The sequence below is a fragment of the Cydia pomonella genome, chromosome 12, assembly GCF_033807575.1.
Source record: "Cydia pomonella isolate Wapato2018A chromosome 12, ilCydPomo1, whole genome shotgun sequence".
Taxonomy (NCBI): Eukaryota; Metazoa; Arthropoda; class Insecta; order Lepidoptera; family Tortricidae; genus Cydia; species Cydia pomonella.
The window spans coordinates 7,204,459-7,216,626 of NC_084714.1; the positions used below are offsets into that span (position 1 = coordinate 7,204,459).

A 12,168-nucleotide genomic window follows, 5' to 3' on the forward strand; every position below is an offset into this window, starting at 1 on the left:
TTCTTAATCTGCACAATAATAAAGTAATTAAAAAGAAATGACGTAGAAGATTATGGTGGATGTTATCTATCCATCGCAATAAATAAATAAACTACTTATTATAGTTATTATGGGACAGTATTACACAAATTGACTAAGTCCCACGGAAAGCGCAATAAGGCTTGTGTTGTGGGTACTTAGACAACGATATACATATTATATACATTTTTTTTTTATACTACGTCGGTGGCAAACAAGCATACGGCCTGCCTGATGGTAAGCAGTCTCCGTAGCCTATGTACACCTGCAACTCCAGAGGAGTTACATGCGCGTTGCCGACCCTAACCCCACCCCCCCTCGTTGAGCTCTAAACACATAGAACTAAAAAAAATACTTAAATACATAGAAGACATCCATGACTCCGGAACGAATATCCATGCTCATCACACGAATAAATGTCCTTACCAGGATTTGAACCCGGGACCATCGGCTTCATAGGCAGGGTCACTACCCACTAGGCCACACAGGTTGTCACCTAAGTCAATTTAAATTTGTGCAATAAACTCTTCAAAGCTTTGAAACCTTACTAAAAATCATTACTTGTCTCTTCCTTAATGTGCCGCTGTGTTGGTATATATTGTGCATATATATATATATATATATATATATATATATATATATATATATATATATATAATTTATGTATGTATATTTAGATATGTAGGTATCTAATATTAATTTCTTTTATTATTGGTATATTTATTTATTTAAATTGTGAATGTACTGTATATACAGATGTCTGCGTAATGTATAAGTAATTTTCCTAATCCTCTAACTAATTCGTGTTATAAAAACTTGTTTTTTTAATATCCTGCTACCTTATTTCTATAGTTTTGGTCTTTATGTTTGGGGTTCCATGTTACGCTTTCTCCCCGATATAACTCTAAAAACTTTATTCTTTCGTGATGCGGCCACATACTCGTCATTTTTAATCAAAATAATACACAGCACGAACGTCCTCACTCGACCGCGTTCGAGCACGCACTGAGGGATGGGCCATGTGTAGATGCGGACAGCCATCGCTGGTCCACTGCCTTTGATGTGCGGACGAAAAACCGACACCGCGGCCATCCCACCGCCATCCCGCGCGCCATAAGCCATCCGACACCACTACCCTCTCTACACGCTGGCCCAGCTTAGTGGACCACTATGATGGTCCATCGTGTAGAGGAGCCATTAGCTTTTTCATGGACTCGCCTACAATGTGAAGTCCTAACTACCGTTCGCTTGCAGTAACATCCTTTTACGTGGACGAAGACGGTAATAAGAAAAGCCTCGGATGTCTGTCAAAAATACTGAAATATTTCTATATGCCGGCGAGACACTTAGCGGTATAATTACGTAATTCCCTTAAGTAATTACCATTACTATCGACGGTAGAGATTGGAATGAAATGAAAAAATGACGATGGGGTTGGGCGGTCAAAGTATTTTACATATAGCGCCAGCATAGATTTCTCCTGTCAATCTTACCAATAGTGTTCAATTGTTGTTTTTTTTTACTGAATTTTATAACCTGTATGTTGGCCCTTGAGACAAATTAAATAGAAACAGGCTGGCGACATTAATAACCTTAGATAGTTGCCTTTTCCAGTATTATTTACTTACCTATGTCATCTCTACTGACCGCAAACCGCAAACGATTTCAAAGCTTGTGGTTTTCGAAATATTCAAATAGCTTTACAAGCGAAGGGTGAGCGGTTAAACCCGATAAGTCGAGCACATGGGTTTTTGAAATTGGAACTATGTGTGACGTGCATAAAGTTCTTATTTAAATGACAGAACTGGCTTTGACCGCTCATTCCTCCCATTATGGAGTGTGAAATAAAAGGAGGAAAATCTCTATGTATGAAAAGTGTTCATCAAAAAACATTAAATAAAACAGAACATACGCAATGCGACAAAATTAAAAACACGTTTTAACATTCCTGACAACATACCACAAACAACCTACGTAATTTGGTCGGGTTATTTGTTGCCCCTCCTCCATTTCATCCCTATATTATTATACCTCTATGGTTCATGTAATCCATGAACCTACCTAGCGCCACCGGAGAGATTAGGAACTATTACTTAAAGCTGAAAGCTGGTCACTTTTGTAATAGTTCTGCCATAAGAGATTTTCCTCCTTTTAATTCCACACTTCATACCTCCCATGTATAAATAAACTGTTAACACAACCAAATATTACGCTCAAAGTTTCTTTATCTTTCACTGTACCTATACTTCCTGGGAAGCCTAGTGTATCCCAGTTCGGAACTAGCAACAATGGGGCTAAGCCGAGCTGTTTGTATTGTTGTAATCTTTAGGAACTGGGAGCGCTTTGAAATATGCATTGACCCGGTTGTGGTCTAAACTAGTAGGCTAGCCTGTGTATCCCCGGTCACTGTGAGCAAAGTTTTGGAATATTACAAGCAAGAGTAATTGAGTAGTAACATTGATTGACTGGTATAGACTGGTAAGACCGTCATTTGTACTATCGTGTATTGTGAAATGAGGATTCAATAAATAAAATAACTAATTATTAATAATTGTTGGTCCGTGTAGAAGTCGTTAAAAACTTTCAAAGCTTCATGACTTTACTTAAGGCATTGAAATAAAAATTTGATTTATTATTCTGTTATTTTAGAAGTCACAGGGGGGGGGGGACACATTTTACCACTTTGGAAGTGTCTCTCGCGCAAACTATTCAGTTTAGGAAAAAATGATATTAGAAACCTCAATATCATTTTTGAAGACCTGTCCATAGATACCCCACACATATGGGTTTGATGAATTTTTTTTTGAGTTTCAGTTCTAAGTATGGGGCGCCCCCAAAATTTTTTTTTTTTTTCTATTTTTGTGTAAAAATCTTAATGCGGTTCATAAAACACATCTACTTACCAAGTTTGAACAGTATAGTTCTTATAGTTTCGGAAAAAAGTGGCTGTGACATAAACGGACACAGAATCTATAAGGATTCCGTTTTTTGCCATTTGGCTACGGAACCCTAAAAAGTCTTCTGTCTGACGTGGACCCGGAAAAATTTCTAAATTCTAAAAAACTTATAATTCTTATAAATGAAGCTTAAACATATATAAGAATCAAACGATAAATAAAATTCAACGAAATAAGGATTAGGAATATGTCCGCATTTACTACCTATTATGTGCCATATTTGTGTGTTCTTAATACATACACACATCGCCGTAAAGCTTAGTCATTTTGGCTCACCACGCGTGTATGTTCCAGTATAAAACCGTAAATACAAACGCCTACACACATTATTATTAACTTAATCTCCTGTATGTCAAGCTCAAGAGATCCGAAGTCAAGGACGAGAAAAAGCGAAGCGCACTCACCAAGCACGCAATGTATATTTAGTACACCAACCAGTACAAAATTGGTCTCCAATTATGCGTTGTTCTAACGAGTCCTAAGTCAAGTTTTACACTGGACAGATATCATAATTGGAATTTTGTTTTTGGAAATAGGCCCGCAGATCTTTCTAAGAACGTTTCACCTTCCGCCTCATTACGCTATCGAGGTCTTCCTAAAAGCTAACTGACGTAACTTCCATTAGTACATAAGTTGCTTTCGACTTTGTTATGGAAACTACGAGACTAACACCTACTAGGCTCAAATAGCCACTAAAAGGCATTTATAACACAGTGGGTTTTAGGTTTTGCAGTTTCATTGAGTATTCACGATTGTGTGAAGGCAGTTTCAATGTTAAAAATACGTAATTCATTAGGGTGTTTAAAATGCGCTGTTGGGTTCAATTAAGTGTTTTATTTGAAACATATTTTTACTCTAAAAATACTCGATTGCATTTAAATCATGCAATTTCGTTGAAATGAATTCATTTACCTTGTAAAAAACTTTTATTTTTGAGCTATGTATTTTATTGTGTTTTCTACAGTAGGTACATACAGGCCAATTCGAACGTACACTGTCGTTATAATTACATCTAAATGACATCATTTACATGTTATTGGTGTTATTCTGATGACGTGTACGTTCGAATCGACCTACAAGACAAACGCAGTTTTGTATTGTCAAAATAATATTCAAAATACAATAGAATGGGAGACCTTTTTACAGGCCTCTGGGCGGCCTAGCGGGTGTAGGTAAAATCTGTCGCATGCCTCCGCGCCAGTTGGCATTGCTCATCTGAATACTATTATTCCTTAACCCGCTCACCCACTCCGTGCAAACGCTCCAGCGGACGCTCATAGGGATATACCCGCCTTCTATGGCTTCTATGTTCGTTTAATTTAATCAGTAAAGCTAAACTATATGTTGTTTCCAGCGGCCGTCGCCACCAGAATGCACAGCGCCGTGCCGTCGCGCGCAACCCTCTCCCCGCACCAGCAGCACGCCGAAGCGTGCGCCGGCGCAAACCGCAGGCTCCAACGATACTGGTAAGCAAACTGAATTGATACCACAAAATAATTAATACAGTACAGAAATGAGACTTTCTACAAAACCGAAGTTTGACAGCGATTTAGGGCTGAATTATGCTGCCCCTTTCTAATGTATGACACTATCCCTTTCGACTATTTAGGGTTGTTAAAATTCAAGTCTTATCTGTGGTCGTGCACGCATAGGGACGTCAAGTTGTGCCAACCCTAATAATTGCTCGGAGCAATGCTGAGCCGAACGGAGCCGAGAATGGCCGAAAGGAGGAGTGTCGCCCCACTGTTAACAGTGGTTTTTAACCCTATTCGTATAGATAACATCAAAAGTAGCTGATCAAACTACGCGCCAAAAGTATCTAACATATCAGCTTAAAAGCTTAACAAAACTGATAAGTTTATTTATGTAAAGTGGAAGTCAATAGAAAAGATAAATAATGTAAACAAATATACCTTTGCTAGCATTTGACGTATAACCTAAAAGTTTTATAATGGATGTTTTCGTTGAAACATTAATAATTAATAAGCATAAGCTCGCAGTGCCCTTCACTAGGCTCCATAAAATTAAAAAATTATTCATGGGTAATTGTGTAAGATTTTACAATAAAATTCCTAATATTATAATTATAACTGAATTGTCTGTTAGTAAATTTAAAAGTTATGTAAAACGTAAGCTTATCTCTAAAGCCTATTATAGCACACAAGACTACATGAATGATGTAACACCGTGGGATTAAGTGTGATTGTAAATAATCAATTATTTATTGTTATGTTAATAATGATGAAATTGATAATTCAATGTATATAAATAACGTATTTTTTGACATTTAGATTTTATTCTAGAAAGTTTCTAGACTAGTATTTTTATACAATTTTGATGTTTGACGATCCTTTTGTGAAATTCTTATTATTAAGTTTACCATATCTATAATAATTCAATGTTTTTTTGAGAACAATAATAACTGCATCAATGAATTGCTCTGATATATAGATTAAGATGATATTTGTAAAATTTGACGATATAAAAGTGCTTGTTTTGTTGCTAGGCCTATTCGAATAAAGAATATATTGACTTTGACTTTGACTATATTTTAACTAGTAATTGATATAAATGAAAGTTTTAATTAGTATAAACTGTTCATAAAATCATAGTTGTCCACAAAAAGTGCGAGATTACGAAGTAATGAAGATAAATTGGTTTGTTTACATTATTTGTCTTTTCTATTGAACTCCACTTTATAACAATTAAACTGATGTAGATACTTTTGTACGTGAACTGTAGAGATTTATCAGACTTGGAAAAGTATTCCAGGGTGGCAGATACTTTTGGCGCGTTGTTTAATATGCTCCTATTGATGCTGACTGTACTAGGAGTATGTGTGATAGTAAAGTTGACGACATGTAAAACAAAAGGAAAATGCGGACTACTTTTAAAGGAGAAGCTGTCGTCCACTTTCTTCTCACTCTCAAATAAAAAATACTATCGTAACGTGTATCGGCCCGATTCGAAGAATGATTAAGACACGTTTAAGATCTTGAAAAGATCTTTAAAATATCGATAGCTAAGTGACATGTCAAAATTGACGTTTATTTCGATTCCGCTGTGATCCCAATAAGATCTGTCTACGATGTTTCTAACGTCAAAGTATCATTGGTTGCCCGAATCGAGCTGCTTAGCCGTTCGCCTGGCTCGCATTTGGTCCAGGTCGCTGTTTGTCCAGTTAGCGTTTGGTCCAACACGCAATTTGCCCTAAAATCCGGACCAACAGCGAATTGACTTACGCAGCGTGAGTAGCAGTTGGTCCCAATCGTAGTTCGCCATAAATGCATTTTGACATACTCGCTGCTTGCCTCATAAGCGGTTCGCCCTATACGCAACTAACCCTTTTCCGTGAGGTTGAGATTTCTGGTTAACTACGGAACCCTAAAACATTGATTGCCTGTTCTTAACTTGACAGTTTTGAAATACAGCCGACTTTTATGTGCGAAGAGAAAAGTGTTTTGCTCCTGTATAACGGTCCAAAATAATCCAGAGAGAAGTTAAAATTAAGATAACGTGTTATTTTGTTCAGTAATCTATCAAACAATAATTATAAGGTTTAGCGAATCCACAAGTAGTAATAAATATATCAGTTTAATTTATTATATTTTATCGGTTAGATCGAAGAAGCACTTAGAACTCTTAGAAGGTTATCAATACATAGGTTATGTTAGATTTCAATATCATCCTGGCCGCTTATAAAATGACATGACGTATTGTCAAGTTTTCAATGACATATTCATCAGATTTTTTTAATATTAAACAATTCCAATTTTTGTTGAGGTTCTTGTTGAGATGGATATAACATTTATAACTAGTAAAAGGGGTCATCCCGTGTTACTGAGACAAGGATACCGGTACCACTTAAATACGAAAAATGATACTGGCAGTACTCTTTGGCGATGTCATAACAGAAGTGAGTGCAGTGCCTCTATAACCCTAAATCTTGACCGTGATTGTGTGATAAGACAAACTGAACATACTTGTGAGCCCGACCACGCCAAAAATATAATTGATATCACATTTGAAGAGTGTAAAAAGAAAGTGACTGTCGATTTTGGATCTGTCCAAGGAATATTTGAGGAATCATTTATACAGCTGGCAGAGAGCGGTTTAGTGGAACCGGAAGAAATTCCTTTATTTCATTCCAAGAGAGATACTCTATATCGACATAAAAAGAATGAGTTAAATTTAAAGAGCTTATCATTCCGCTCTTTGAAAGATGTCACGATTCCAAAAGCCATTGCTGAAAACTTTTTAGTTATTGAAGAAGGAGATGATAATAAAATGTTGGTATTTTGTACCAACTTATCCAGGCAATTGATCCGGAAGAATGCATGTACGATTTATGGTGATGGTACCCGCAAAAGAGCGTCTAAACCTTTTCGTCAAATATACACATTGCACGCTGAAATAGGTTCCACCACTACTCGCCCAAATATTGTGCCAATCGTTTATTGTCTTTTACCAGATCAGACACAAGCGACTTACGAAAGGTTGTTTACCTCTTTAAAAGAGGAGCTGGGCTTAGACATTTGTCATTTCAAGTCAGACTTTGAAATTGCACAAATAAATGCTATAAGAACTGTTTATCCCGGTGCTAAAATTAGTGGCTGCTATTTCCACTACCAACAGGCGATAAGAAAAAAAATCAAGGAGTTGAATTTGAACAAGACGTCTGACGGCAGAAATATCAAAAGATACTGTTCGTATTTAACGTTGTTACCAACACGCTTTTTAGCGGATACTTGGCTGGAGATAATGGGGACTGCTGGCTCCATTCAGGACAGTAATGAGTTTATTGCTTTTCAGCAATACTTTTTAAAGCAATGGGTACCTTTGTTTCCCATTTTAAGTGTTGCTTATGAAAAACAAAGGACAACGAATCTGATCGAAGGGTGGCACAACAGGATTAACAAAAAGATACCAGTAAAGCCAAACTTACTGCTGTTAGTTCAACATTTAATAAAGGAAGGGCGGCATTTTGACGCTGCAATAAGAAGAAAAAGTTCAATTAGCCGAAAAAGAAGGTTACAAGACTTAAAGTTCAACAAGATGCTAAAAAAAGCTTTAAGAAAGTTAGAGGGAAATGAGATCCAACCACGTCAATTCCTAAAAAAAATTATTCTGGCAAAAATGCTTTTTATTAAGAGACGGGCTTAACTTACTGTTAGGTATTTTTTGTTGATGTTAAGATAAGTTTTAAGTTGTTTCGTTAAATATATAAACTATTTTGCCAAAAAGAGAGTTTTCTTACAACAATACTGCTTTACGATTATATGTTATCTGATTCTAACCATTCATCTCAAAGCGTGCAAAAACTTTTTACTGGATACGAATAGGTAGCTAACCTGAGTTTGTTACAAGCATCCAATAATTATATCATAATGTGAAACGAGTATAAAGCAAATAAAAATCCCATCAAAAACATTGCATGTAAAAAGACCCAAGTCTCGCTATCGCTACACACTCTAGGCAGTTTGTATGACTACAAAAAAGTTTTGAGATGTAGGTAATATTTAAACAAGTCGATTATCTTACTTAGTGTCGATGGGTGTCCATAGAACTCGAGTATCACCGACTTGCCTATTTTCAAATCGTAGAGGGACATAGACTTCAAATGACGGACGAACTGCTTTTGAGGCAAGCTGCGAGTATGTCAAAATGCATTTATGGCGAACTACGATTGGGACCAACTGCTACAAAGTCAATTCGCTGTTGGTCCGGATTTTAGGGCAAATTGCGTGTTGGACCAAACGCTAACTGGACAAACAGCGACCTGGACCAAATGCGAGCCAGGCGAACGGCTAACAAATCAATTATACGACATACAAACGATATCTAAATGAGAACTTATCGAAACCAGAACTTCTCGTTATTGTATCTCATTCTTCGAATCGGGCCGTTTTTGTCTAGCTTTCTATAATGATAAGTTAATTCTAATTAGTCTTTCTCAAATAGAATAGGTATGGTCCGACATGCACTTGGCCTAGGGATGCAACGATACCGATGCCGATAATCGTAAACCGCAGGTTATCGTTATTTTTGACGATCATCGGTATCGTAAAAAGTATTACGATTTATAACGATTCTTAAAACTAGATTGATGTAAAAAAAACGTGAAAAGGAATGCAAGACAGCATAGATGTATGCGCTGGTAACACTAATGGCAGCATCTTTCATATTTTTGACGTTTGCCACTGACATTGACAATTTGTGACGTTTGTTTTTCGCGCGAGGTTTCTTTACCCATTGGGAAATATTGTGTTGTGTGTGGTATCTATTTACTGTTTTTGTACGTCTTGGTGTTGTTTATAATAGAAAACCATGCCAAAAAGGCCGGTTTAATCCATACGGATATAAGAAACAGACTCAAACCAGATAATTTAAAAAAATTATGTTTTCTTAACAAGAATTTAAAAGAAATTGATTTTAATTACGACATTTAGGTGGTAAATTGTCCTTGAAACTTACGTAAATGTTGATTTTACTGAATTGACTTGTTTTATTAGATGTAAATTAAATAATCGTAATGCATTCGTTATCGCATTCGTTATCGTATTCGCTATTACGATATATTCGTCATTCGTATCGGTATCGTAATAGCCATATCGTTGCATCCCTGACTTGGCCGTTTTTTTTTTACTTTTTTTATACGACTTGATCAACTTACAGGTGTTCATATGCCTAAAAAGAAAGGCCACCATCATTTTTTCAACGATTTAAAGGAGTCCGACACTAGCGGAAAAGTACCTAGGTACTTTTTACACGAATATTCATTGCTGTTTTACCTTTGTTACATGATAGGTAAGGTTATGTGAGTAATAGCTTCTTTGTTGATATGTTAAGTCAGGTAACTCATAATTACATAAGTACGTGAGACATCTCAAGAAAGGTTGTACGTTGAGATGACTCAGTCGGTGAATCACTCATAGGTCGTGATTTAACAAAAATAAATGAGTTAAATGACGTAAGGTCAATGCGGCAAAGTGTGGCTGCGGAATAAGTGTGGCTGGCCTTCACATTGGGCGTGTTTAAACATTGATTAGTGTTTATTACATTTGCCACTAATTGACGATGGGTTTGATGGCCTAGTGGGTAGTGGGGACCCTGCCTGTGAAGCTGATGGTCCTGGGTTCGAATCCCGGTAAGGGCATTTATTTGTGTGATGAGCATAGATACTTATTTGTTCCCGAGTCATGGATGTTTACTATGTATTTAAGTATTTATATATTATATAGAGTACCCACAACACAAGCCTTCTTGGCTTACCGTGGGACTTCGATTTGTGTTAGAATGTCCCTATAATATTTATTTATTGATTATTATTTATTCACTAACTAAACGCAAGTAGCAAATGTAATATGAACTCGCAATAAACTATAATTAATCTGTAAGACTGTAATTTAAGGCTAGCCACGCTTAACTTTATTGACCATTATTAGTAGTAATCACATTATTGTACTCAACACAGGTTTACAAAAATAAATTACAGTAATGGAAGTACAAAGGTGAACTTATCCCTGTAAGGGATCTCTTCCAGCTAACCTTCGAGTAGATGAGTGGAAAAATTTTGTCAGGTCAGATAGACAAACTCACGGTTTATAGTTTTGTTCATATACAGTAGTACTTATAAAGAGGTCACCTAGTATAAACTGTTCTAGAATAATTATTGTTTAACTACATCCCCATACAGAAAGCGAGCAACGCCTAAAATTATAATACGAGCAACTTTGTAAATATTAAACATAACTCGGCGCTTTACGAAACTCGGTCCTCAGATTTTACATATTTATAACTCTGTAAATAATACGACTTAAAATGTCAAATGCAGCCTTGACTCCTAGTAAAACGCAGTTTTCATTGCTCTACGAACCCTTATTACCATTCAGAGTACTTTTCATTTCCTCCTATTTAAATATTAATCTACAGTAGAAAGTATTTTAAAAGTTCAAATAAGCTCGTAATGTTTCTTGAATTCGAAATGGGTCCCGAGAAGCGTAGGGTTAATAATGAATCCCTTCTATCAAGTATGCATTCCTTTAGAAACTTTACGAGGAACCGGCTCTTGAGGTCTTAAGGTTATACGCATAGTTGTTAGGTTTATACTACTATTAACATTTATGTTAAAATATTATTTCGAAACATGCTTGTTGTTGTTTATCGTTAAACTGGAAAATTTTCACTCCATAAAAACTCTTTATACGGTCGTTTTTCTTTCATATTATCGTAATATTTCAAATAAGTATGTCAGACGCTGAAGAATAGCTTTTATTACATTGAATTTAGGATTTATCATTATATTTTTACTGAGGAGATTTATTTATTAAAGCTGACGAGGCATGCACGCGCCTTGCGTTCGTAAATCACTGTTATGTCATTGCGATTTCTAGACGGCGACGTTAAAGATTGATAAATGTAGATAGAAGAGATTATTGGACGTCAGCAGCAGATATAAATTTTCCCAAGTTATTTTTAAAATATTTTGCTCCTGTGAGTATCACCAGGACACCAAGATTTAAACGGGAACGTATGGCAACCCTTGCAAAATTCTGAGCATAGACGGGGACAATTTGCTTAATGATGGGACACCGGGACACCAAGCTTCAAACTGGTACATGTCCCGGTGTACGGGGACGTATGGCAACCGCAACCTACTCATTAGGATGCCTTTCCACTGAGGCCGAGATGAGCTGAGAATAAAGGATACGTGGGGGAATTAACCAATAGCATTGGTTGTAATCCAGCAGAGGATGCTATTGGTTGATACCCGCATGTATCGTCTCATCTCCGCTAATCCCCGTCTCAGTGGAAAGCAGCCTTACAGTGAGTAGACTATAATCTTGCCGATGACAATAGGTATCTGGCAATTATGAAAGGTAGTATAATGGTTATTTCATTGATTTATCATTATAAATATCATCCTAAATATCCGCGTAGCACATACTGCGTGTTAAACGGCGCTTAATATCGGTATATACAAATTCGTGTTGTCACTATTTATCTTGTAGCTTGTAGTTAATTTGCTCCGTAGACATAACGCATGGAACGTTGAGTAACATGCTTTATAAATCATTTTGTTATTCTCCAAATTGTATGAATACTTCGCCTCAGGAATAGTTTTAACGTTACTCATTCCGTGCATTTGCAACGGTAAAAAACAATAAAGATGTGTGTGTCGCTTTAATAGTCG

At 36.4% G+C, this 12,168-nt stretch overlaps 1 protein-coding gene across 4 annotated transcripts in view; it reads left to right on the forward strand.

The window, feature by feature from the left end:
* Positions 1-12,168, forward strand: part of LOC133523383 (uncharacterized) — a 311,151-nt gene that overhangs the window by 83,982 nt on the left and 215,001 nt on the right. For all 4 annotated transcript variants that reach the window (XM_061858916.1, XM_061858920.1, XM_061858917.1 and 1 more), the window contains one exon: positions 4,330-4,441. In XM_061858916.1, the coding sequence (XP_061714900.1) occupies positions 4,330-4,441 (112 nt within the window). The remainder of the gene's footprint in view (positions 1-4,329; positions 4,442-12,168) is intronic.